Source organism: Culex quinquefasciatus, chromosome 2 (assembly GCF_015732765.1).
Source record: "Culex quinquefasciatus strain JHB chromosome 2, VPISU_Cqui_1.0_pri_paternal, whole genome shotgun sequence".
NCBI lineage: Eukaryota > Metazoa > Arthropoda > Insecta > Diptera > Culicidae > Culex > Culex quinquefasciatus.
Window position 1 is genome coordinate 125,808,746 of NC_051862.1, and position 27,081 is coordinate 125,835,826.

At 38.7% G+C, this 27,081-nt stretch overlaps 3 protein-coding genes across 3 annotated transcripts; 2 read left to right on the forward strand and 1 right to left on the reverse strand.

Annotated features, from left to right (window-relative positions):
- On the forward strand, positions 1 to 2,087 carry LOC119768078 (zinc finger and BTB domain-containing protein 45-like). Its single transcript, XM_038258458.1, has 5 exons — positions 1 to 68; positions 345 to 536; positions 667 to 855; positions 933 to 1,195; positions 1,269 to 2,087. The coding sequence occupies exons 1-5, from the start codon at positions 29 to 31 to the stop codon at positions 1,998 to 2,000; spliced, it is 1,416 nt and encodes a 471-aa protein (XP_038114386.1). The 5' UTR covers positions 1 to 28; the 3' UTR covers positions 2,001 to 2,087.
- A 5,801-nt stretch (positions 2,088 to 7,888) lies between these two features.
- On the forward strand, positions 7,889 to 19,267 carry LOC6038275 (40S ribosomal protein S11). The gene is made up of 4 exons (XM_001848046.2): positions 7,889 to 7,946; positions 8,417 to 8,533; positions 8,742 to 8,947; positions 19,021 to 19,267. The coding sequence occupies exons 1-4, from the start codon at positions 7,935 to 7,937 to the stop codon at positions 19,142 to 19,144; spliced, it is 459 nt and encodes a 152-aa protein (XP_001848098.1). The 5' UTR covers positions 7,889 to 7,934; the 3' UTR covers positions 19,145 to 19,267.
- LOC6038274 (gustatory and odorant receptor 22) lies at positions 19,257 to 25,903 on the reverse strand. Its single transcript, XM_001848045.2, has 6 exons — positions 25,462 to 25,903; positions 24,728 to 25,352; positions 20,202 to 20,347; positions 19,758 to 19,954; positions 19,528 to 19,689; positions 19,257 to 19,468 (listed from the first exon to the last, which is right to left on the reverse strand). The coding sequence occupies exons 1-6, from the start codon at positions 25,583 to 25,585 to the stop codon at positions 19,325 to 19,327; spliced, it is 1,398 nt and encodes a 465-aa protein (XP_001848097.2). The 5' UTR covers positions 25,586 to 25,903; the 3' UTR covers positions 19,257 to 19,324.
- Between the last annotated feature and the right edge of the window lie 1,178 nt (positions 25,904 to 27,081).

Here is a 27,081-nt window from a genome sequence, read left to right on the forward strand (position 1 = left end):
TCGGCAGATCGATACGGGACTTTTCACGATGGCCAATCCGCGGAATCAAATTCGGCGCAGGAAAAAAGGTTTTTTTTAAATTATTTTTTCGATTATCTCGTCACGGGCTGGGCCGTCACCATCCGTAAAGTATTGCAAAAGTTATGCGAAAAAAACGATTCCGACTAAAGTCCGGGCGATTGAGATTGAGCCCAAAAAATTGAAGATTTGAAAAGGCTATCAAAATTAATAAGCACTTAAGTGTTATTTATACACTTTTTGAGACCGAATCTCAGATATTTTGATGTTAATGCCACCCATCGTTGACACCAACGTAACGTTTTTTTTTCTCTCTTTAATTACAGGTTATTTGGAATGTGACCTGTGTCACATCCAAGTATCGCTGGAGATCGAGCTCAAAAATCACCTCGAGAATGATCACCAGATCATGGAGGTTGAGGTTGATGGGATGCCGTCTCCGGGCCTGGCACCACCTCTGCAAATGCCGCATCCGAGCCTGGCCTATCCGCGGAATGACATTCGTCGTAGGAAAAAAGGTTTTTTTTTTTCATTATTTTTGTGATTTTTTTCTAACGCTCAAAGTTTTTCAACGTTTTTTTGTTTTTTAAAGAGAAAATTATGTTGCTGAACTTTAAACGAAAAACTTATTTTTTTCTATAATAACAGGTTATTTGGAATGTGGCGTATGTCACATCCAAGTATCGCACGAGATCGAGCTCAAAAATCACCTCAGGAATGATCACCAGATCATGGAGGTTGAGGTTGGTCGGATGCCGTCTCCGGGTTTGGGACCTCAGCACATGCCGCATCCGAGCCTGGCCTATCCGCGGAAAGACATTCGTCGTAGAAAAAAAGGTTTTTTTTAAATTAATTTTTGTGATTTTTATTCTAACGCTCAAAGTTTTTTAATATTTTTTTTTATTAAAAAAAAGAGATCGAGCTCAAACATCACCTCGAGAATGATCACCAGATCAGGGAGGTTGAGGTTGGTGGGATGCCGTCTCCGGGTCTGGCACCTCAGCACAAGCCGCATCCGGCAACCTTGCTGCCCTCAAACTTGCCACCGGACGTCAACTTGGACTCATTTTTTCAAGGATTTCAATCCGGTTACGGTATGCGAGAAAAAGAAGAGGAACAACAGATTGTCAAACGGCTGAAGAACATAACCTGTACCAGCACTCAAACAGAACCTTTGGTAAGGCAGGCAAACTGATGTCCAACGATTCCGCTTGTTCCTTAAATATTTTTTGCTATCCATCTTACAACAGGAGTGGAACAACATCAGATCTTGTTCGAGATCCCCGATCGAACCCATGTTGCGAGTTCCAGCGGAACCGGCAACACCGATTGACGTTCCAGCGGAACCGGCAGCACCGACCGACGGTCCAGCTCAACCGGCAACACCGACCGACGGTCCAGCAGAACCGGCAACACCGACCGACGGTCCAGCAGAACCGGCAACATCGATTGACGTTCCAGCGGAACCGGCAACACCGGTCGATGGCCCAGTGGAACCGGCAACACCGATTGACGGTCCAGCGGAACCGGCAACACCGATTGACGGTCCAGCGGAACCGGCAACACCGGCCCGGTCGCCGGAGTCTCAGCGTCCTGCCCTGCTGCGGTGCGAGCTGTGTAGCGAGGACAAGTTCTTTCTACGACGGGCGGATCTGAAAATGCATATTCTGTGGCACAACAAGGAGAAGCCGTTCCAGTGCAAGGACTGCAGCAAGGAATTCTACTCAACAGGTGCCCTCAAACGGCACGCGGTAGTCCACAGTGGTGAAAAGCGGAGTACGTGTATCCTGTGCAAGCGATCATTCACGCAAAGAAGTTCGCTGAAGACGCACATCCATTCTTGCCACGTGGCCAGGGCAGAGCCACCGATCAAGTGTCCGTGCTGTGAGTGCGTTCATAGCAGCCGCGAAGCATTTTTCGAGCACCTCGTAGGTCACCACTCCACCGTGCCACGGCAGTTGAATTACAACAAGAGTGGATAGCGAGTTTATTTTACGATCGCGGAAAAAATCACGTTTTTATTATATATTTGATAACGATAATACCAGAATAATCAAATTATAAGCACACATTAGCCTGATTTCTATCGACAGAACTCTATCCGAAGTCTAAAACGGAATTTCATTTGAGTCGTATTCGAATTCTGTTTCAAACGCTCAAATGTTCCGTCTCGTGTACTTTTAAGAAATGTGTCTTTTCAATTTCCTTTCCAGGGCCACCTTAGAAAATAAGCTATTTCGTCAAACATAGTTTCCACGAAGTTTGTTCACTTTTATAAAAATAGTCATTTAACAAAACAAACTTTTTTGAAAATACTGTAAATTTGTGAAATAAGACATCAATTTTTGTGAATATGCATCAACACAACAGACAAATGGAGTAATGTTCCATTGAACGTGTTTTGTAAAGTTGCTAGGAGTTAATTAATCTTAATATCATTGAATTTGGATGTTTTAAAAGGTACAAGCTTGTTGTTGTATTCTACTTTGATAATAGTTCCCGTAGTTAATAGCATTGAACAAACTTTTTCAAACTATCTAACTTTTCAGAAAACTTATTTAAGAGCCTTAAAAAAAACTCTCCACAGCATCTCCTCAACTAAAGAAGCATTGGAAAGAAGCACTCTTAAAATTTTAGAAAATAATAAGGTTGGAGGAGTGATTTGTAAAATAAGTTTGCAGTAGCTTTTGTAGTGTCCCAGATTATGCCTCAAGCATTTTTTTTTTTACATTTTAGATGATAATGTTGCCATTCTAAATGAAAAAGTGACTGTGTAACAACATGAAAAAATCAAGAAATTAAAAAGAGAGAACTAAACTAAACATGATAAAAGTAAACTAATAGAATTAAAGTTTTACGTTCAACAAAAGTTGCTCAAATAAATGGTTTCGGAATGATTTAAAGGTGTTTTTTTTTTATAAATATGACTACAAGCTATCGAGGAATTACAAGTGCAAGCTTGCAACAATTCCCAGTTTTCGCCCTGCTCCAGTTTTCGCCCACCTACTGAATATAATCTGTATTTAGCAAACTCATACCGTTTTTTGATTGAATTTATTATGCAGGTTTACATATTCATTCATTTCTAGTACCAATTGAAACTTTCCTTATGAATTTCTATTGTTTATTAAGTTTTTATAAGCTTTTCAAAAAAAGCCTTACTGCAGCCGCCATATTTTTGTCAATTTAGACTACAGCGGGTAATAATGTTAATGAGGGAAAACAACTCATTTTGTCCGAAAATAATGTAAATGAATAATTCATTAGTTCACTGTATGTCTGAATTTCATGAAAATCTAGTGATTTACCTGTTTTAAACGTTTACCAAAGGTTATTTCAATAAAATAAAGTGGGCGACCCCCAGACATGAAAAAACATGAGACCCAATTTTTGCCCAAGGCGAAATCTAGTATTATGTTTTCAGATTTTATCTAGAACCAGTTTTCGTTTACCATTAAAACGAATCAAATCGCAGCGAAATGTGCTTGAAAATATATTTGGAACATTCTAGATTATTTTTAAAGGTTAAATAATCATTTTAATTACTTTCATTCATAAGGGGTTTTGGTTCAAATGTTGTAAAAGTTTACTGGTACATGGGAGAACAAATTAAGCAGAGGATGGAGAAGTAGTTACACATGTGCTTTAATATTTTTATTAAGAAGTACTCGATGTTTTATATTGAGTCAATTCGGGAGCAAATGACCCATAGGGTTAAGCTCCCCTAACAAAATCAACAACAACATGGAGCTAATTGTAACTGTGTGCCCATATCTTGGGTGAACAGGGACACATGAGTTCTATCACAAATTTTGATTCAGTCATATTTTTTAGAGAGAGTGAGAACATGTTTTGGTTTTAGTTATAATAGACAGAGAATCTCAAAATAAGCAGGATATCTGAAAAAAAAATCTCCTAGGATTTTTTGAACCTCAATTTATAATATGCACGACAAAATATGTGCACATCAATCAAATTTAGCTCCGGGAATATGTTGTGTATCAATGGGAGACCACATTTGCTTAGCTTTGAGTCATAATTTCATTTGATTTTTTATTTTTGTCGTGGGCGAAAACTGGTTCCAAGGGTGGGCGAAAATTGGATTTAGGGGGGCGAAAATAGGCTCTTCAGAGCACTTTATTAAAACGCAAAGCTTTATAAAAAATGAACACGTAAATGATAAAAACCTTGTGGAAACTTAAAATCAAATAGTTTATCAACGTTCTACAACAAATAGAACCAAAAACCATAAATTGTCATCAGATTCTCATCAAATTTCCTAGATTGCCACTATAAAGTGGGCGATTTCTGGGTCCTCTACCCCAATTGAAAAAAAAAAAACAAAGATTTAGTGCTACAAGTTACGGTTTATTTGAACAATTTTTTTTGAAATGTGCAAGGCATAAGCTTCAAATTAAAATATCCACTTTCACCACTAAGTTTAAACTTTTTATGTCCCAAATTATAATTTTTTTCTAAATATTTTTTAATAGCTTGTTATGCCATTGGAAACATTCAAATCTTGTATGGTTATCCTCTTTGTGCAAAAATATTGTTGATTTATTTTTGTGTTTGGTTTCAAAAAATCAAAGTACAGATAAGTTTAATGATTCTGAATTGAAAAGTTATTAAGTTAAGTTCAGTAATTAAGTAAGTTTCAGTTTGCTTTAACGGACAAAAACATTTGAACAATGGTTTTTCTCAAAGACAGAAGACAATTATAAAAATCCAATTAGAATAATATTTTGATAAATCAGTAAGATAATAATATTTTGAGATGCATGTAATGGCTTATAAATAAATCTGAAAAAATAATCAATAAAATGTTTCATTGGTTTTGTGAAAAAAGAACACCGTAAACTGGGGTCAATCGGGACACATGGGGCGAATTGGGACAGCAGTTTTAACCATGTTGGAGCACAATATTTTGATTTTTCTGGTTGGTTTCGGTTAGAGCAGACTCAGGCCAACAAAAGGTGTACATCCATTTCCAAATTAAAAAGCTTTAAGTGCTCTAAAAACTGTTGTCCCTATTCAGACTGTAGTCCCGATTCACCCCAGATTACGGAACTTGTGTTTTTATGATCAAATTTTGAAGGAAATTAAACATAGACGATAGTAATTAAGTTAAACGAAAAGAATGAATTGAAAAGGAAGTTATAAAATTCTAATAAGAATAATGTTTTGATAAACTAACATAAAGTGTTTGAGAAATTAATAAAAAATTAAATTGGTTATGTGAAAAAAAAGAGTTGAATTTAATGATCAGAATTTGTAGGAAATATGTGAAACAAATTTTTCTACTTCAGATGGACTCAAACTAAAAAAAAAAACGATAGTACTTAAAAGTAAAACGAAACGAATGATTTGTAAAATAAGTTTCAATTTGCTCCAACAATAATTCCAATTAGAATCAATGCACATCATGTTCATGTTTTGAGTATTCGTAAGATAATAATAATCAAACCTAACATAATTTGCCAATTCGTGAACTTTGAAACGCTTAACAATCAAGTCATAAGCTTCAAATTAAAATATCCACTTTCACCACTAAGTTTAAACTTTTTATGTCCCAAATTATTTTTTTTAATGCCATTGGAAACATTCAAATATCCTCTTTGTGCAAAAATATCGAGAAATTAAAAGTGCAACATGGAGTTAAACTTTCTGTGCAGTTGCTGTGAAGTTTACCATGACATTTGCGATAGTTTAACTCCATGTTACCGGCTCACATCTCTCTTTTTAATTTCTTGATTGTTGATTTATTTTTGAGTTTTGTTTATCGAGAAATTAAAAAGAGAGATGTGAGCCGGTAACATGGAGTGAAACTTTCCCAGCTGTAATGGAATACTTCACAGCAGCTTGACAGAAAGTTTAACTCCATGTTGTACTTTTAATTTCTCGATAGTTGAATTTATTGATCAAAATTTTTAGGTAATATGTTAAACACATTTTTGTAGTTCAGATGGAATAGCCATACAAAAACTAATTAAGTTAAACGAAACGAATGATTCCAAAATTAATTTTCAAAGACAGGTTTTGATAAATCAGTAAGATAATAATATTTTGAGAGGCATGTAATGGCTTTTAAAGAAATCTGAAAAATAATTAATAAAATGATTAATTGGTTTTGTGAAAAAGAGGACATTTGTTCCGTTTGCAATTAATTGAGTTAAACGAAACGAATGAATTGAAAAATAAGAAATTATTTTAATCGAGAAATTAAAAAGAGAAAAACTTTTGCAGCTGTCATGGTAAACTTCACATCATGAAAAACGGCCAATTTTTTATGATCAAATTTGGTATGAAATATGTGAACAAAAACTAAAATTTAAAAAAATGAAGTAAACAAAACGAATGAATTAAAATAGTAGTTTATGCAACAAGTTGCAAAAAGAGGATTTTTTCAGTACGAGTCGTACATTCATCCAACGAGGTTCACCGAGTTGGATAAATACGACGAGTGCTGAAAAAAACAAGTTTTGCAACGAGTTCCATACAACATTTTTTGCAATTTCGAAAAACACCCATTGAGTGAAATTTGAGGTCGAATTTTTATGTATTTTGTCAATAAATCGTTTAAATCAAAAAAATGTTGAAAAGTGTTACTTTTCCAAACAACTCATTTCAGTGCTGAAAAGTAGAACTTTTCAGCATTTATTTTGAAAAGTGTTGCTATTCGATTCTGTTATTTTTGGTACAGAAAAGTAGGCTATTTCGTCGTTCAAGAATGACAGGAAAAGTAAGTAGTTTCACGACGGAATTGCAAAAAGTAAGTTATGAAATTCCAATAAGAGCAATGAATGAAAATTAATTGTTTGAGTTGTAGATAGATAACAATATTTAATCTGCGAAATTAATAAAGAGTTGATTTGGATATCTGAAAAAAGGAGAGTTAAATTTTACGATCAAAATTTGTAGGAAATATGTGAAAAAGGAAATATGTAGGAAATTTTTAAAATTCCAAAAATTATAATAATTAATTGGTTATGTGCAAAAAGGAGAGTTGAATTTATTGATCAAAATTTGTAGGAAATATGTGAACAAAAACTAAAACTTAAAAAACTGATAGTAATTTGGTTAAACGAAACGAATGAAATTCCAAAGATAATTTGTTATGTGCAAAAAAGGGGGGAAATGAGATTAGCCGAGACAAGTAAGATAAAAGAGGAATTCAAAAATAAGTTATAAAATTCCAATAATAATAATGTTTTGATAAACCAAAATTAATTGTTTGAGTTGAGTTTTAGTGAGAAATTATTCAAATAAGATAATAATAATTATTCTGAGAAATTAATTATAAGTTAAATTGGTTATGTGAAAAAGGAGAGTTGAATCTAATGATCAAAATTTGTGGTAAATAAAACATAAAAAAAAACGATGAACTGTAAAATAAATTATAAAATTTAAATAAGAATAATGTTTGTTTGAGTTTTAGTAAGAAAATAATATTTGATCGGAGAAATCAATAAAAAGTTAAATTGGTTATGTGGAAAAAAGGAGAATTGAATTAAATGATCGAAATTTGTTTAATTAAGATAAACGAAACGAATGAATTGAAAAATAAGTTATAAGACAATATTCTGAGAAATTGAATTATAATATTTATTCTCATAAAAAACGGTAGAAATTAAGAAAAACTCAAAAAAGTTAAATTGGTTATGTGAAAAAAGAATTGGTTATATGGCAAAAAAGGGGAAAAGGTGAAATTAGCCGAGACACGAACCAAAAAAAAAAATTTCGATTTTCGAATTTGGGCCTATATTTTGGGCCTATTTCGAATTTGGGCCTATTTCGAAAATTTTCGAAATTCGAAAATTTTCGAAATTCGAAAAAAAGTTTGCGTTTTGCCATTTCCGTTTTTTTTCTCTTTCTTTTCTTTCCGTCTCTTTCTTTCTTTCTTTCCCAACGTCAAGATGGCTGATCAGGTACTGCTTCGGCGCTGCTGTTCCTGAAATTCGTTAAATTTTCTGTTAATTTGTGGTGAATTTTCTACTTTTGCTGGTGGAAATTGTGGCCGGGCTGCAGTGCTTCCGTGCTGTGGAGAAAGATTCTCGCCAAAGTGATAATTCAATCGGCAAAAGTGAAGATTTCCGCACGTGTATACAAAACAAAATTAATTGTGTCGGAACGGAATTCGCCGTCCTTGCTAGTGTGGCCGTCCGCCGGGGAAGCGAATCTGTATGATGAAAGCATCATGACGGTCTGCTGATCCAAACGTGAAGATTGTCAGATTTTAACCCAATTTACAATCATTTCTGAAAAAGGTTTTTGCTTCCCCGGTGGCGGTCAGGCGACGACAAGTTTCGAACCTGGTTTGTTTACAACCTTCAACTCTAACCTCAACTTTTCTTTTTTTTCTGGTTTTGTGGTTCCCGCGGACGTTCCGGCCAAATAGAACGAGCGTGCGTTCCAGAAGCAAATCGGTGTGAACCTGAACCGCAAACAGGTCAACAAGAAGAAGGGTTTCCGTCTGCACCGCAGCATCGGACTCGGATTCAAGACCCCGAAGGAGGTAGGTTAACGATTTCGGATGTTCCGGAACGAGTTACGGACTGCTCTCGAATGATGATACCCTCTCACGATGGTCTTCCGACTAGCACATGAGGATACCCCCTTCTTAACCCAATACTTTGTCTGACTTGAACGAAATCAGTGCGAAAAATCATCCCTCAAATCCACCGGAACCGACACTAATTAAGGGCTTCCCTCTTCCATTTTAGGCCATCGCCGGAACCTACATCGACAAGAAATGCCCCTTCACCGGCCACATCTCGATCCGTGGACGTATCCTGAACGGCGTGGTGCGCAAGATGAAGATGCAGCGCACGATCGTGATCCGGCGTGATTATCTGCACTTTATCCGGAAGTACGACCGGTTCGAGAAGCGTCACCGAAACATCAGCGTGCATCTGTCGCCCTGCTTCCGGTGAGTTCAATTTTGGGAATTAGTAGTTGGTAGGAGGAAATGCAAGTGTACACTCTGCGTCGTTCGGAATTACCTTATAGAACGAAGCTATTTAATCTTGCAACAGTAAAATAGCCAGCATAACTATTCACGGAGCGGTTCCCGCAGCGGTGTTCTCTCCGTCATGGGCGTTTCGATGCAAGTAGTTGGCACAAAATTATTTTCTAAAGTAGTCAATGACAGGAAAAGCTAGTAATTTTTCAACGAAATTGCAAAAACTACAATTCTTGGGTTAGTTTTCAAAAGGTTCTAAGCGCCATTGGTAAACTGAGCACCTTTTCGATCAATTATCGTTCCATTTACGAATGATCAACTTCAAAAATGCTGTAGATTATTCATCTGCACGTCCTCATCCCACATATGCGGAACGGTTTACAGATCGGCCAATGCTCAAAAAATCATAGCAAATCGATAATTGATGATTCGCGTTTACGTTCATTTGGAAGCTTTTCTTGCCATCTTTCGAATGATGTATCGAACGACTGCAAATTTTAACAAATTTTAAGTTTTTGAAGAAAAACTTGAAATCAATAAAATGAAAATCAAGCTAAGTGATGTTTTATCCATGGTCTGAGTGATAACATTTTTTTTTGTGCAAATACCAGTTCAATTAAATTTTTTGCATTTTAAATATGCGTAATATTCAATGTTTGGCCCTTTTAAAATGTAAGTCTTGATTCAAAAATATTCAAAATATTTTTTTCGAAAAGATCGGAAATTTCACGAATGTTTCATGTATTAACATTGATAATCGGACCATTAGTTGCTGAGATATCGTCATTAGAAAATGGTGGGTTATTTTGGTGAGATTAAGAAAACTTCAATTTTTGTGTTTCTTTTTCTTAAAGCGGCTCTATCTCAGCAACCCGAGGTCCAATCTTCTATGTCTTTTAGACAATTTTATAGCAAATTTTCTGAACTTTTCAAAAAAAAAAATATTTTTAGAAACGGTCACTCATGGTCACTATTTTTAAAAATTGAAAAACTGCAAATATTTCGCTAGAATCAAACTTTCGGTGGCTATTTCTGAAAACGGAGCCCTTTATCAAAAAATCTGTAAAGTACTTTTCGATTGCAAATCCAATTTTGCATTAAAAAATAATGTCAAACTTATTTTTGCATGAAACTTCGAATTTTTCCAAAAATCACTGTTTTTTTTTTAAATCATAACTCGGCGGCAGATTTTTTGACCATGTTTCTCTATGGCTCAAAAGTTGCGGATTTTTATCCCCTAAAACATAGGGACCATCCATAAACCACGTGGACACTTTTTTGGTAATTTCGAACCCCCTCCCTCGTGGACAATTGTCCATACAAAAAAACTTTTTATCGAGAGTACGCTATAGTAGTGTGTTTATTTTACGATAGTTAGAATAGTAATGAATCTGAACGAGGGTTCTTCTTCATGGCATGCTTCGTTACTTCCAATTCAACACTCCTCCTGAAGTAGAAGTGATGCCCATAGAACTCCTGTTCTCCTCCAGCTTCGTCCTTTGCAACGGCTTCGTGAGTCCATCGGCAATCTGGTTGTCCGTGCTCACGTACTCCAACTTCACCACACCTTGCTCCAGAGAATCCCGGATGTAGTGATGCCGGATGTCGATGTGCTTCGTGCGGGGGTTGTAGCCACCGTTCTTGGCGATGGCGATACAACTTTGGTTGTCACACCGAATTTCGATCGGTTGGTTGGATCCAAACAGCGTTGAGATCCCGCGCCATCACGACGCTTCCTGGACAGCCGCAGACACCGCCATGTACTCGGCTTCGCACGTCGAGAGCGCCACCGTGGGCTGTTTTTTGCAGGACCACGAAATCGCTCCTCCTTGCGCCAGGAAAATATATCCGCTTGTGGATTTGCGCTCGTCCGGGTCCGATCCCCAGTCAGCATCGCAGTAGCCGACAATCTCCGACTCAGCGTCCCGCTTGTACTCCAGCCTGCGCGTAGCTGTGCCGCGAAGGTATCGCAGCAGGTGCTTCACCGCATTCCAGTGCTTCGGTCCCGGGTTCCGGTTGAATCGGCTCAAGGTGTTGACCGCGAACAGGATATCCGGCCGCGTGCTCTGGGCCAGATACATGAGGCAGCCGACCGCTTCTTGATAGGGGACGTCCTTCATCAGCGCGGTCTCGGCCTCGGTCTTCGGGCTCATCTCGTTCGACAGCTTCTCGCTCGCGTTCATCGGGATGCTGACCGGCTTGCTCTCGTTCATGTTGAACCGCTTCAGAACGGATTCAATGTACGCTTCCTGGTCCAGGGCGATTCCATCTGCCGTCCTCTCGATGCGGATTCCGAGGCAGTGCTTCGCGGCTCCCAAGTCCTTCATGCGGAAATGGCTGCTGAGCTGCTTCTTCAGCTTGTTCGTCCGCGTGCTGTTGTTGCTGAAGATCATCAGGTCGTCGACGTAGATGGCCACGATCAGGATGTTGCCATCGCTCTTGCTGAGGTAGACGCACGGATCGTACTTTGTCGGGGCCAGTCCGAACTTCTTCAGAGCTGCGTCCAGCTTCTGATTCCAGACTCTACTCGACTGCTTGAGCCCGTACAGCGCCTTGTTCAGCTTGCAGACCAGCGACTTTTGTTCGACGTCGGTGAAACATGGTGGCTGCTCCATGTAGATCTCCTCGTCGAGGTCTCCTTGGAGGAAGGCAGTCACGGCGTCCATTTGATCCACAGCCAGGTCGTGCTTCGCGGCCAGGGCGAACAGGTACCGCAGTGAACTGTATCGAACGACCGGGGCGTAAGTTTCGTCGAAGTCTACCCCCTTTCGCTGCGAGTAGCCCTTTATGACCAGCCGCGCCTTGTGCCGCTGCACTCGTCCTTCGGCATCGTGCTTGGTTTTGAAAACCCACTTGCACTTGATGGCCTTCCGTCCTCTCGGCAGCTCAGCGAGCGTCCACGTGTTGTTGTCGACCAGGGCCTGGAACTCCTCCTGCATGGCCCGTTTCCAGCAATCACGGTCGTCTCGTTTCAGCGCCTCTTGGAACGTAACAGGGTCGTCGACACCAGACCCGGCTGCCATCGCCGCAAAGCCGTTTTCGTCGGCCGATTCGTAGTCGTCGTCTGAGGAACCAGGGAACTCGTCCTCAGATGCAGCTGCCTGTGGAGGGTTGAAACCGGGGAGACCAGGGCACTTGACAGAGAAATCTTTGTACTTGCCTGGTAACACGTGCTCCCGTCCGCTGCGCCTCAACAGCTGTGACCGAGCTGGTTGTGAAGATTGTTGCGTAGGGAGCACAAGGTCGGTCAACGTTCCCGTGGATGAATCGCTCTCACCGCTCGAGTCAGCTTCAGACTGCTCCTCCTCGTCTTCATCGTCCGATCGGGGGTCGATCGGGGCGTCCGGTACAGCTTCGACCGGAACAGGCTCCGCCGAGGTCGGCTGCAACCTCGTCTCTCCGAAGTCCAAAACGTCCAGTGTTACCACCGGGATCGGCTTGACCTGCTGCGCTGCTACCGACTCCTTCGTCCAGGAAAATCACCTCGCGACTTATCAGCGTCTTCTTCTGCTTCGGGTCGTACAACCGGTATCCCTTGGTTTCTTCGTCAAAACCGGTAAGGATGCATTCGTGGGATTTGGCGTCCCACTTGCGACGTTTTTGCTTCGGAATCTGGACCATGGCTTTTGTGCCAAAGACACGGAGATGCGAAAGGTTCGGTTTCTTACCAGTCCAGGCTTCCTCGGGGGTCATCTCTTGACCACGGGTTGGCGATCGGTTGATCAGGTACACTGCGGTCGACACAGCTTCAGCCCAGAAGCCTTTCGGCAGCTTCGCCTCGAACAGTAGACACCGAGACTTCTCCACGATGGTCCGGTTGGCTCGTTCCGCCATCCCATTCTGCTCGAGGGTGTAATCGTTCGTCGTCTCGTGCCGGATCCCTGCGGTCCGCAGGTAGCCTTGAATGCCCTTGTTGATGTATTCCTTACCATTGTCGGTGCGCAGCGTCTTCAGCTTCATTCCGGTCTGGCGCTCCGCCATCGCGTGGAAGGTCATGGGTTATCATCTTGAGTGATTCGGTCTAAATAAATTAATAACTTAAAACCTATGACGATTGGCTTTAAAGAGTGCCCAACGGCTCTATACTGTTAAAAGTCATATTAGGGTATCTGTTAGAGTCAATTACTATCATTTGTTGAATTATTTTTTCCCCTTGAATCATTGCAGGCTCCAAAAACTCCTCAAAAAATTGAAGCATTTTCAGAATCGGGATTTTTTTTGGAAAAGATCTCTGTTTTAGTATAACTGGTAAATAGAGTGTGTAAAATTCGATGAAACTAATTGTGACACGTCTCAAAAACAGTAACCTTGGCGGCTGTTTACTTTGTAATCCATACAAAAATTGAGAGGTGGCTCTTCAGAACGACCAACATAGAAAAGTCATTTTTCCTTTATATGGCCTGTGCTGGGAGCAAATTGGAGAATTTTAAGATTAAATGTGTTGTGACATTTTTTAAAGCTAAACAAAAGATTTTCAATGCATTATTCGTTTGTTTGGATCCCATTTAACATGTACACATGCTACATACATCGTAAATAGTCAAAACAGGGCCGATTTTCACCAAATAACAATGTCGCATTACGCATAATTGTCCCATGTTCAAAAAAGTGCAACTGAGAAAAACGCTATTGAAATTTTTCGACCGATCTCTGTGTTTCTACGCATAATTGTCCCGTGGGTTCCTATCCATCCAATGTGTCCCTAATCGCACCAGTTAGTAGTTTATCACTCCTATTTATGATCCTCTTGGGGTCTAGCTCATTTCCCCGAATGACATTTCCCCGAATGCCATTTCCCCGAAAATCATTTCCCCTAATTGGCCACATCCCCGAATACCACTTCCCCTAATCAGCCACATCCCCGAATGCCATTTCCCCGAATATCATTTCCCCTAATCGGCTATATCCCCGAATGCCATTTCCCTAATCGGCCATTTCCCCGAATGCCGTTTCCCGAAATGACACTTACGCCAATTGCCGTTTATTTAAATTTAAAATTACTCGAATTTGCATATCCCCTAATCATCATTTTCGCTAAAGCCTTTTCCATGACTAACAGTTATTTTCTTTCTCAATTTTACCGAACAAACAGCTTTTTCGGGTATGCTGATGATCTCGCTGTTGATTAAATGTTGTAAATTGGGTAGTAAAGCCCTTTGTAAATTTTTATGAACAACGGTAAAAAACACGATTGAAAACCATTTCTGATAACTTTTTTTTTATTCATTTTTATGCAAAAAAAGTTTTTGACAAGACAAAATTTTTCCGATGGATCAACTATGCCCCCTGGATCGAGCTGTCAAGTAGGAGCTTTTCTGCCAAGAAGGGCCGTGAAGTGAATTTTAGAAATTGAATTAAAAATCCCTTTTAAATCCTTTGCGGTCGTACAAAGGGTCATTGTACTTAGTAAAGCTTATTTTTCTTGTGAACAATAATATCACAAATTTAAGCTTAATTTTAGGACCCAATTACTAGATTTTTTGTTGTTCAATTAACATTTGTATTCAACCGCATGATTAAATGTTGTTTTTGAGAAATTTGCAAGGAATTTTTTTTTCGAATTTTGTTCAAGAACGCAAAAACCGAACAAATAGGTACATAAGGCTGATATAAATTTTTGTTGATTATACTTTTCGCCAAATCCCAAACCAGCAATGCGAATAAAATGGTCAGTGTGAACGGGGTTCTGTACTACGAAAATCGCACGGTTTGTTTTCTGAATCATAAAAAATAACAAAATTTCTATTGCATTATTATTATCATGTCTATAAGAAAAGGTATTTGTTTTGAGACAACAACAATATTAACAATATTCATTGTATTTGAATGAATAGTACCAAACCTTACAACACCCCTTCCCCCCTAAAATGCTACGTCTGTTCTGAGTGAAGCCAAAAAGAAAGTTGATCATTCAAGGCCAATACGAACCTTTCAAGAAATATTATATGTAGTTTGATGTGATAAAAATTGCCATCATTTTTTTCTTACACAGTCGACTCTCTGGTCTATCGATGAATTCTTCAGTCCCTGTTTGCTTTAAAAATCTCTTCCGGTTGTCAATAATTTCAGTTTTCATGGCTTGCATAGACATTTTTCTTGGCGAAACGAAGCTTTAAAGGGTGTTTGACATTAGTTTGTTTTTGTTTGATGGACGTTGCCATGATTCTCTCCCATAGCTGGGTATCAAGAAAAAAATATTTTCAATCGAGTCTTCATTTTGCATCGTTCTGTAATCTGATGATTCTCTTCCTCGACGGTCCCTTGGATATTGACAAGCAGAGAGTCGACTGTAAAATGCTATTTCCCCGAACGCGGTCAAGCCGAAATGCCCGGTGCCCAGGAGCGCGCGCGCTCGGGCACCGGGCATTTCGGCTTGACCGCGTTCGGGGAAATGGCGTTCAGGAAATGACTATTCAGGGATATGACTAATCGGGTAAATGGCATTCGGGATTGTGGCCCATTCGGGAAAATGGCATTCGGGAATGTGGACGATTAGGGGAAATGGGAAATTCGGGTAAATGGAATTCGGGGAAATGACTATTAGGGGAAGTGTCTTTTCGGGGAAGTGGCATTCGGGGAAATGTCCCTTCGGTAATATGGGTTTCGGGGAAATGTCATAGATTCTCCTCTTGCTATACAATAGGTAAACAAGGCATAATGCTTCGTTAAACTAATGATTCTATGAGAGAAAATACTTGGTGGGACCATTATGCGTAGAAGTGTAACGATGGGACAAACAGACTTGGTGTTGTTTTTGATGAGTTTCCGAACAAAGTACCAGATTTTATGTGTTTTTTTTTCTAAAAGTATACGACAAACTAAACTAAAAAATGTCAAAAAGTCAAAATCGTCTAAAAATGACATGGGACAATTATGCGTAGAACGGCAGTACTGTACTTGAAATTGAATAATGATGTGTTTGAGAAGTGCAGTATCAGTGAAAAATATAATAAAGTTCACATCAGTGTTAGGGAAGCGCACATTTTGCTTGCAAGTTTACATATTACATATAAAATGCAACTTAACTATTTTATGTTAAGTGATAGTAAATGAGTGTGTGCGTGCAACACGGAGTTAAACTTTTCGAAGTGCCATGGAAAACTTCACAGCAGCTTCACAGAGAGTTTAACTCCATGTTGCAGATTTGACAGCTCGATAGAAACGTCAGCTTAGGGGAACAGCATCTGTTTCCATCGTGCCTCTAATGTTGCCAAATCAGAACTTTGACGTTCGATTACAGCTCCAAAAAAGATTTTCCGTCAACGAACTTATCATCAAATGTAACATCTTCAGTAAGCACACTGATTTAAGACACTTCCTGAGCAAATTCGAGTAAATTAAAGCAGTACTCTGCAAAAACAAAATAAAAACGTTTCTTAATCCACCATTAGGTGGGTGGTGCCTTCCTCACATTTACAAAGTAATAATGAAAATAAGTTTTAGAAAAAATATATACCTTATACAGACTTTTCCAGAAAACATGCAAACTCTTATTTGAAGCAATCTGGCAACCGGGCGTTTCGCATCTGGCGCGACTCTCGCACGTAAACAAAAAGACACGGCCTTTTGAGGTTATGCAAAAAATCACCCTTTTTTGTATCTACAAAAATGTTTTTCTTGGCATAACTTTTTAAATACTTTACTAAACAGAATAAAATTTAATAGGGTCTTAGGGGACCCCAAAACGAACAGAATAAGGCGGATCCGGCCAAAATCGGTGCAACCAGTTCTGAGATAATCGTGTGGAAAAAAAATCATGTCTACACACATCCCCACAGACATTTGTTCAGAATTTGATCCTGAGTCGATAAGTATACGTGAAGGTATATCTAGGAGGTGTATTTAAGAAGTTCATTTTTCGAGTGATTTTATAGCCTTGCCTCAGTGGGGTGAGGAAGGCAAAACCACGAAGATTTTTGTTCACCATAATTGAATTTTAACGACGCTCAGTTGCACTAACCAGAACGTCAATTTACCTGTTTTGCCTCGGTCCCCTGTGCTCAATTAAGAGGCAGTATTTGTAAATTCTGCTCGGTTTGTTCTAGAGGTCGTACCACTCCAATACTTCTAACTAACGTGAAATTTTCCGAGGATTCCAAATATGACAAAATTGAGACCAAAAAGTGCCGCTATGGAGGCCTACACTGCCCACCATTGAAAAAACGGCTAATATCCACTTTTGGCAAAAACGAGATATTAGCACCAGGTGGTAGAGGACGTTCCAACACATCTTCTGGAACCTGAATTTTACTGAAATAGTGTCTAGACTTGGCTGCCGATGCGAAAAACCAAACGGCTAATATGCCACTCTTATGGGAAATTACCTTGACGGAGATTTTGTGTCAAACACTAAAACGCGTTTTTCTCGGAATACTTGATTTGGCATAATAGCCGAATTTTCAATTATGGGCAGTACAGGGCAAAAACTAACGTTATAAAAAGTTTGTTTTAGAAAAATCGAAAAATTATGAGAAAAACTACGATTGGCCAAAAAGTTAATACCTATCTTTTGACCTATGGGAGTATGGGTGTTTGAGGCTGTTGCAAAAAGATATTGAGGTTTAAAAAAAAATCAATTTTTAACAGTAATTTGCAAAAGCTATGAGAAAAATTCAAGCCGATCCTGGATGTCTATGGCCCATTTTGAAGTGCTTCAAAAGACCTTTCAACTGCATCTACGAGAGTTGGAATTGATGAAGTTTTACGGAAATGCGAGCATTTTTAAGATTTTTGAGGTTTTTTGGACCTCAAACTTCGAGGCCCGTTTTACCCCACTTCCCTTTATCGTAGAGGGCTCATATTTGGCACGAGTTCATCTCATGTATAGACAAACAAACGCTGAAAGTTTCATCCAAATCGGAGCACCTCGATACGACCTGTTACACATTGGTGAAAAACTCGCTCTTAACCACTAAATTTAAGTCTGTTTAGCAAGGGCAGCATTTAAACTTAAAAAATGGGGTTGACACTTCAAACGTAATCGCAGCATGCCAAAAATAGATGCCGCCAAACAAAAGAATGTTGGAGAGTGAGAGAGCGGGCTAGGTGAAATGCGTACATTTTGCATGAAGATATTTGCGACCTGCCAAAATTAGGACCAACTGGTGGCGAAAGAGAGAACTGATGGCACGGAATTAGAGGCAAAATAAAATATTTTGAAGTGCTTTTTAAACAACTTAAACACTACTTTATTATAAAAATGAAAATGCAGACTAATTCTAATAGAGTTGCTCTTTACACCGATACTGTTCGTTTTCGGCAAAATCGTAGAATTATGCTCTTTTTGTTATCAAATAGGGTTGATCCCCGACAAATCTGCCAAAAATACATGCATTTCCCCTAGGATTTTGGAATTTTCCCAATATTACATCAAATTAGTAATTTACTTACATTTTAAATTTTAGAAGAACAGATTCTTTTTTGTGGATTCCAATTTCAACACCATATTCTATGGCCATTCAAAAAAAGTACCCATAACAATACTTTCCCATAATTTCGCTGCCGGCCACTTAGTACTAGACTGGACCAAACACAAAAAAAAAACAAAGATATTGTACAATTTTTTCAGGTTGCGCGAATTAAGGGTACACTGCACTGCAACCAGGGAAGATGTTGTCTTCTTATTTAGATATTGTTTAACTTACGGACCAAATCCTGTAATAATTGGATTGAAATAATTGGCAGGGGATGAATGAAAAATTCAATCGATTGTTCCCGTGATTTCAAAAATATCTAAATGTGTGTAACATATATCTGTGTGCTTCAATCTCTAGTTGATGAGCACCGTTAAGCTCAAATTTTTCAAATGTTATGATCGAATCGCGTTTAGATTTTAATCTGTCATTTGTCATCGTTTGAAAACATACTTCCTAGATATATTAACTAAAAAAAACAAGTTTATTTCTCCTATTCAACAGTGTAAAGATTGATTTGATGCATTATCTTTCGACTCTTTAGAAGTAATCTTAATAACTGAATTTATCGAAAGTTACGAAAGCAATTCTCTAACATCTCCAGTTTCTCCTCTATTTTGCCCACAGGGACGTCGAAGTCGGAGACATCGTGACCGTCGGCGAGTGCCGGCCCCTGTCCAAGACGGTGCGCTTCAACGTGCTCAAGGTGAGCAAGCTGGCCGGTGCCAAGAAGAAGTTTACCAAGTTCTAAAGCACGCGCGCGCATTATGAACTATAAGTGTATAACATCGGGGTGTGTAAGGGGAGAAAAGCGAAAACAATAAAATTCCAGATTGTTTGATGAAAAAAAAAGAAGTAACCACTAATCGGGAAATATTTGCTTTTTTTTTGCTGATTTGGGAAAGAAAGTCCAGCAGGGTTGTGTCTCTGTCTATTGTGGGTTCGTTTTGGGCGCCGCAATGTTGGTCAAATTGGTCGTCAGCGATGCAATCAGTGCCTTTTTGGCGCTCTGTCTCAGCAGGGTCAGCTTGAACTGCATCAGCACGACCAGATATGTTGCCATGAAGGAGACGTTCTGCAAATGGGAAGAGAAATCAGATTAATTGAGTGATTTACAGTGATTGCGCAACGCACAGATGTGATTAGCCCTCGGTTGATGTTGGCGTAGCCGTCCAGATTCATCGTCGGCGGGTTCTTGTCGATGGCCACCAGGAACATTTCCACCTCCTTCTGGGTCGCTTTGTCCACCGCCGTCAGGTTTACGTTCAGCAGACGTTCTTGAAAGTTGAGACCCACCTTGAAGTGGAGAAGCGGCGGAAACCCTTAATTAAGTTATTGTAACACATTCCGACCAAAAAGGTTACCCGTTTGGACGCGTGATGGGCCTCGTTGCAAATGATAAACAGCAGACTCATGCAGTAGAAAACAATGACGAATAATCCGACCTCCTTATAGGTCGCGCCGTGCTCGATGATTTCGCTGAGCGCCCCGTACGTGGCGATAATTGTGGTGAAGAAAATCACCAAACAATAGATGCCGTACATGTTGGAGTACGCTTTTCCTTTTCCAGCCGTGGTGGCAGAAAAAAAAAACAAAACAAGATTACTATCAAAAGCAGACGGAGGCCCTTTTGGCGGACGAACGTAAAATCTTTTACGACTCTTCCGATTTCGATCAAGCGACGGCCGATAAAGAAGAACAATGCTGCAGCTTATTGCTCAAACATTGCGCGCGCGCGCAAAATTAACTCATTGACTGAAACGTCTCTAACTACGAATATCCCGAAAGGGTTTGCCCATTTTTATTACCTAGCTGTTGCATCATGTGGCTCAAATCGACCCAAAGGTGCCGGTACTCGGTGAGCTTGTCCGCCGGACGGTCGGTGGCGAAAATGTTGGACAGCTCCGCGGCGAAGGCCTTGGACGCCTCGCCGAACGCCGTGCAGTTGACGAACCTGGAACGAACGAACGAAATTGTCCAAGTGAAGACTGAAGCGATCAAGTAGGCACTGTGTTTAAACCAGGGTGGCCACCTCGGGAAAAAACCCGGGAAAACCGGGAAAAAACCGGGATTTTTATCAACCGGGAGAAAACCGGGAAAAACTCGGGAATTCGACTGAGAAACCGGGAAAATATTTTTAGTTTATATAAAAATTGACAAAAGCCTCTTTAATGTACTCAATATGTATATGATTTTTCTTTTGTATCCTACGATATTTTTACATGTACATGTACCCCTGGGAGTACCACGAGCGGTGTCAGGTGGTCCGGAAGACAAACCCCGTAATGGCGAACATATGTCCCAAACTAAATATTTAAGAGACAAAAAATATCAAATTGATTTGAAGCAACAAACTAACAACCATATTTAGGGTGCAGTGAGTTACGGGTGAATTAAAAAATATTTAAATGATGAACCTATAATTTGCATTCGTTAAGCAATTTTAAGAATTTGAAGTGAAGTGCTCCGTTTTTGAGTTTGTTGTTTTTTTTTTCTATTTGTGCCAACTATGGGAACAGCATCTAATTCCAGCGTGCCTCTAATGTTGGCAGGTCAGAACTTTGACATTCAAATAAAGCTAATTAAAAGCATTATCGACTGAAATCGAGTGATAAATAGCTCAATAAGAAGTGAGCAAGCAAGTTTCTATCAAAAGTTTTGCAAAATAAGTTGTTTAAATAGTGAAAATCAGCAAATTGGACGGAGTTAGGAGCGAGTGCTTAACCTGCCAAACATACGAGAATTTCCCCTACCATATAGGTATTCAAAACATTCGAAATGTTAGTAAAAATATCTTATGTTTGAACGAAGTTGATTTTATAGCTGTCGGCAACCATTGCTAGTACCAACCACTAGTGTTTTCCTTTTATCTACAAGGATCTTATAATTTGGATATTGTCAATTCGACCTTTCTTTGCTAAAATATTAGTTTTGCATGAAATTCAAATCAGGATTTTTTGAAAATTTAAAAATCAAGATTTTTCTTTCAAATATTCTTTAAAATATTTTTCGTGGCCTGCATCTCAGCAACAAAAGCATGGATCAAAAATGTTCAAAAATTAAAGCAGTTAAGAATTTTCTCAACCATTCTTTTTTTAGAGATAAAATAGAATTATTCTTTACTTAAAACAGCTACAACTTCTGAAAAGTACTATTAAATAGAATGTTTAAATCTAAAAACAAAACAGTTCTTGAAAATCTTTTGAATGTATATTTTGAGCAGTTTAAAAAATCTCTGTTTCAAAAACAATTCGTCCGTCATCAGAAATTTACATAAAAAAAATAATATGGGATGTGTATGTAGAAATGAAAAAGTCAATGAAAATTTGGTTTACAAAAGGAATATCTCTAAATTTATTGACATTTTAGGTAGATAGTTTAAAAGAAATACATTTTATTTTGAAGCTTTACTAAGAAAACTGATTTAAAGAAACGACGTTGTTTGGTAAAAAAAAATTCAGCAATATCTAATTTAGCATTAAAACACATTTTTAATGCTTTAAAATTCAGGTCTTAATCAAGCATCAATTAAAAATGTTCACATCCGTGCAAAAAAAAATTAATAAAAAGTATAAAAAAGCCATAGTCTCAACATTTGAATGCAAAAAGTTTTTAAAATGCATTTTACACTAGTTCAGTTATTTTGCAATCATTAGTCTTCAAAAACTGTAAGATTTGACGAAAACAAAAATGTCAACAAAAAAAAACTTTTTACGATACTAAAGATCGACCATTTTCAAAAATTCAAGAGACTATTAAATCAACCCAAACATGCTTAAAAATGATTCTAAACGCAAGGGAATGCACTTTAAACTGATTTCAGCTGAATGCACTCAAATTTCCATTTTGATGTTTTTTGAAAAAAATATTTTTTTGCCCCCTGATTTTTCGGGTCAACTTTCAAGGGGGGCGACAAAAACTTTAAATAAAATTTGTATCAGCCTTATGTGTTGCTGAAAAAATCGCAGAAAGGTCATTTTTTACGATTTTTACCATTTTGTGTTTTAGGTTTTATAGAACTTTTTTTCAGTAAAAGTTATTTTCGAGAAATTCCAAAAAAAAATTTCCCTTCAATGTAGGGGAAGGTGGGGCAAGACGACCATATGGGGAAAGAGGGACAATCGCTCGTACGGCCGTAATTTTTACAATTTTGGTTATTTCCAGTATGAGGAATTGTTGCTAGCAATGCAATTAGCTGATTCTTCTACCACATAACCGCCAAAACGACGTAAACGCCACGGGGCACAAGATTTAATGAAGTTTTTTTTTCAAAACCTTTGCTTTCTTATAATATTGGAAAAGTACAGGGCTTAGGGCTAGTTTTAAGGCTCATTTTATCAATGTGCTATTTTTCCTAGATCAGTAGTGTCCCTACCAATGCCATGCACCTATTACAAAGTATGATTTAACTTTTGGTTATTTTTGTTTTGAGCTTTCAAAAAATCTTGTTCAGGTGGGGCAAGTGTACCATATGGATTTTTAGTATCGAAAAAAATACGGATTGCTGCAACAACATATTTTATTGGGAAATAAATACATGAAAGTACTTACAAACTGATTAACAATCGTTAAAAAAATGTCCATACAAAAAATAGAGATATTATGAAAATTTACTATTTATCATCTAAGTAATATTTTTTTTTCATAAAAACGATAAAAATTTTAGTAAAACATTATTATTTAATCTAAAAATGGAAGAAACCTTTCAAATACATTCTAATCTGATGTATCTGAGGGATAACAGTTCAATTATTAGCAAATTAACATGTTTTTTCATGCATTGTTCCTCTTGCCCCAACGGGTTTTTCGTCTTGCCCCACTAGTTGAGTAGAACGTACGGAAAATCATTTTTTTTTACATTAAAAAACAGGATTTTTTTAAAAACTTGCTTTGACAAAGTCTTAGTCAAGACCTAGAATAAGATGATTATGATAAATCCGACAGGTTTTTTAACTTTTTAATGGGTTATCACGAGCATTTCCTTAGCTTGTTACCAAAGATAATAAATCGATAAAAAAAGTCTCAAGGGACTGATTTTTTTTACATTTGTATGGAATTTTTCCTGCACTGCTGCTAAAGTGCATACATTTTTGTTTGGACTAATGAAGCGAAAAGACTAAAAAAAAAAGTACTCTCATAATATAAGCCAAAAAATAATAATTAATTAACAGGAATTGATAATTCTAGGAGGAATCTTCCTTCTTGAATTCACAAAACCTTTTTTCAAAGAAAATTTACGAGCATTTATATAAATGTTGATATCAATGTATTTTTGCAAATCTTTTCTTGTAAATTCCATTTTCTGCTTTCTAATAATAATGCATGTTATTCTAAAAAATAAAAACTTTTTTTATTTTGAGTTTGTGAAATCTGTAGAGCATGGTGATGAAAATCCCAATCATTAAGGAAATTATAGGTTTGGATTGGAAACAGATAAAAACGGCTTCGTTTACAACTAACTTACTTTGTTCTCAAGATATTTGAAAGGAATTCTTTAGAAATTCAAACTTTGAAACAAATTTATGCGTTAAAAAAGTATGTTGATACTAACGTTAGCCTGAAAAACATTGAAATTTGGTTTAAAAACATTCCGGAAAATTTCTTTTGGTATCGGTAGAAAACCGGGAAAAAAACGGGAAATTGAAAATCGAAATCTAGTGGCCACCCTGGTTTAAACAACTACGTTGTGAAATTTGTCAAGTTAACCTATAGAAGTTGTCAGAAGTATCTCGTAAAACTGATAAAACGATTTGTAAATGTAATTTGTTTACTAATAACGACGGTCATTGAAAATGAAAATGATTTAGATACCTTCCGAAATGAACCCGATCCTGAGAATGCACGACCTAACTATGATAACCAGTATGGTTTGTTTGTCCAAATTATTCAGACTCGTCTCACCAATAAATGATCCAGCACTACCTAATCCGACGGGATGCTCACGGCTTGTGTAATTTGGTGAATTCTGCTGAAAGATCTAACAATTCGACAGATACTTATCAGAGTAGCGAGAAGAAGCAAAGGTGAGTGATTGATACGTGTTCAGCTGTAGCTGACGAGGGCCTTTCTGTACAGCCCAGACCGATGCAGAGGAGACGGGCACTGAAGGACGCCCCAGAGGAAAGTAAGGTTACGTTGGGGGTAGACTCCCGCGACACCAACCGGACACGGCATGAAGATCGACAGCCGCGGTGGCCATGAAATGGCGAGATTGACTGCGAGTGAACATCGCAACCCGATCTCATCTGACTCCCTATCAAAGTACTTGACTGCTACGTCCATTTTAGAACTGTCCAAATCTGTTTCCCAAAGACCCTAAGCCCCCATAACTTACCAAAGGCTGCAGAATCCGTTGAGCATCGCTATAATGTGATAATAGGCGAACGTGTGCCACAGTTGAAAGTCCGGTTGCAGATAATACTGGGACATTATAACCGCAAAGCTGACCCCCCAGGAAACGACGCAAAGCGCCCACGTAATCGGGTACAGCTTGGGAAACACGATCGGCTTCCCCGTAACCACCAGGTACTTGTACTGGTAGTCGGTCCACATGTTCTTAAACTTGGCCACCTCAGCTCCGTTCCGCCAGGAGGCCGTTGGAAGGAGAAAATGCGGCACCATGATAGAAAAAAAGATGACGTTGTAAATAACCTCGTCAAATCGTTTGTCGCTGTTCGAGATGAACTTGTTGATGCGCTCCTTGGCCACCAGCACCACGTAGACGGTTTCGATGGCGTAGATCAGGTACGCCCAGATGAAGGCCCGCGAGCCCCAGTTGAAGGTCGTCCGGGGCATGTTGACACCCGGGGGGCTGCGCACGATCGGCATGACGCCCATGATCTGGAACAGCACCAGCAGACTCTTGGTGGTGTGGTAGAAGGAGTCGTGATGGTCGAGCAGGTTCACATCCGCCTGGACCTTCATCTTGCGCAGGTAGAGGCGGGTCGGGGAGGCGTTTTCTGGGTCATGCGGGGCGAGAGTTAGAAGCGTTAGTTCCATTCAAACCAATCAAGCTTATCATTAGTGTATAGTGTTATTAGCCACGCTGATTGAGATTTATGTCACTACCTTTCTGCAACTGCTCCATCTGCTCTTTGATGCGGCGGTTATCCTCCAGCTGTTGGCGCTGGTTCGGGTTGAGAACCTGCTGCCGAATTTGGTAGCCCGCGTCCTCCATCTGACTGTGAATCATTTTTTGCCCACTTTTAAGCTAGTTGGGCAGTGATTAAATTTAACGACCCTCGTTTCCCACACTTCTTCACTTTTTATTTCCACAAAACGCACACAGAATTTATTTATCGATTGCAGCACTGCCCCAAGATCTTTATGATTTTTATTTGCTTTTTGCGCCAAGCACGCAGAACTAGAACCGGCGGCGGCTTAGTGTTTAGCTTTTTAGTTGCTTATTTTTATAGTCCACCACCAGTGGTGTGCCAATTAGCAGCTTCCAGAATTTGTATATGTTTCTTTCGCTACTCGGCGTTGACTTGGCTACTCTGTGCAATTAGATTGGCAAAGGGAGCGGTCAAATTGCCCTACAGCAGTGTCTCCTACTGGAACTTTAACGGCTTTTATATAGTGCCATCGCCATAAAAGACTTATGAGGGCGACCATGTTTTTTGTTTGTTCTGGATTCAAAATGAATACGCCCGGTTTGTCTATTATTGATGGATGGTTTGTCGAAGCTTGGCCATTTTGCGACATATCGAGGGAAATGAATTTACGATTAGAAGGAAGGGGAGGGAGTCTAATGTGTTTCAGTAGGTTAGTTGGGTTGTGTGGCCAGGGTGCATCAGGACCATAGCATTATTGTATCGATAGTTTGCCCAAGACAAAGTTTTGTGATGGATATCCTGAGTAGTGGTTTGGAAACTGTAATGGATGTAAGACGTGAATGTAAAACATGATACGGCACATCCTTCCTGACTCTTGAGAATTGTGTTTAGTATTCAGCGCTTGATCCAGCGTGGGTTGCATAAATGTCCAGGGTGGCCACTCAAGTCGGAAAGTCGGAAATTCGACAAAATAGGTAAAATGTCGTGAATAGGGTCCTAAAGCCCTATGTAAATTTTTATGTACAACGATTAAAAACACGCTTAAAAACCATTTCTGATCACTTTTTTTTAGGCCGTTGAAAATATTTTTCAAAGTTCATGTCAATTAGGTTTAATATTTTATACAATTTTCAATTTAAATTCACTCAATTCTTTCTTAAGAACTTACATTAAATTTAAGGTTCCTTTCACTTTTTTAATCTATTTGAGAATGAAGCGGTTATTTAAGACATTAAAATACCTAATAAATATTGGATGCACTTGACACAGATGTTCATGTTATTTCATGAAACGAAAGATTTATCAAATAAATAAAAATAGAGCCTAATTTTATCGGTTATGAGCGAGGTTATGAGCGTCAAGTTATGATCTCGGAATGTTTCCCTTGAACTTTCTGTGAGTATGGGTAAATTACTATAGATATTAGAGTGTAACAAAAATGACTTTTTGGCGGGCATTCAAGGGTTTGTTCCGGTGGGCATACTAAGCCCAAATCCAAAATATGAGCTTGATTGGACGTAACAGGAGCTGGCGCTCCGCCCTTCAATTTTAAATGGGATTTAACCGGTAAAAAAAGATTTTTTCAAAAATGTCACTTTTTGACAGAGTTCGGAAACTCACTCACAAGTTACTC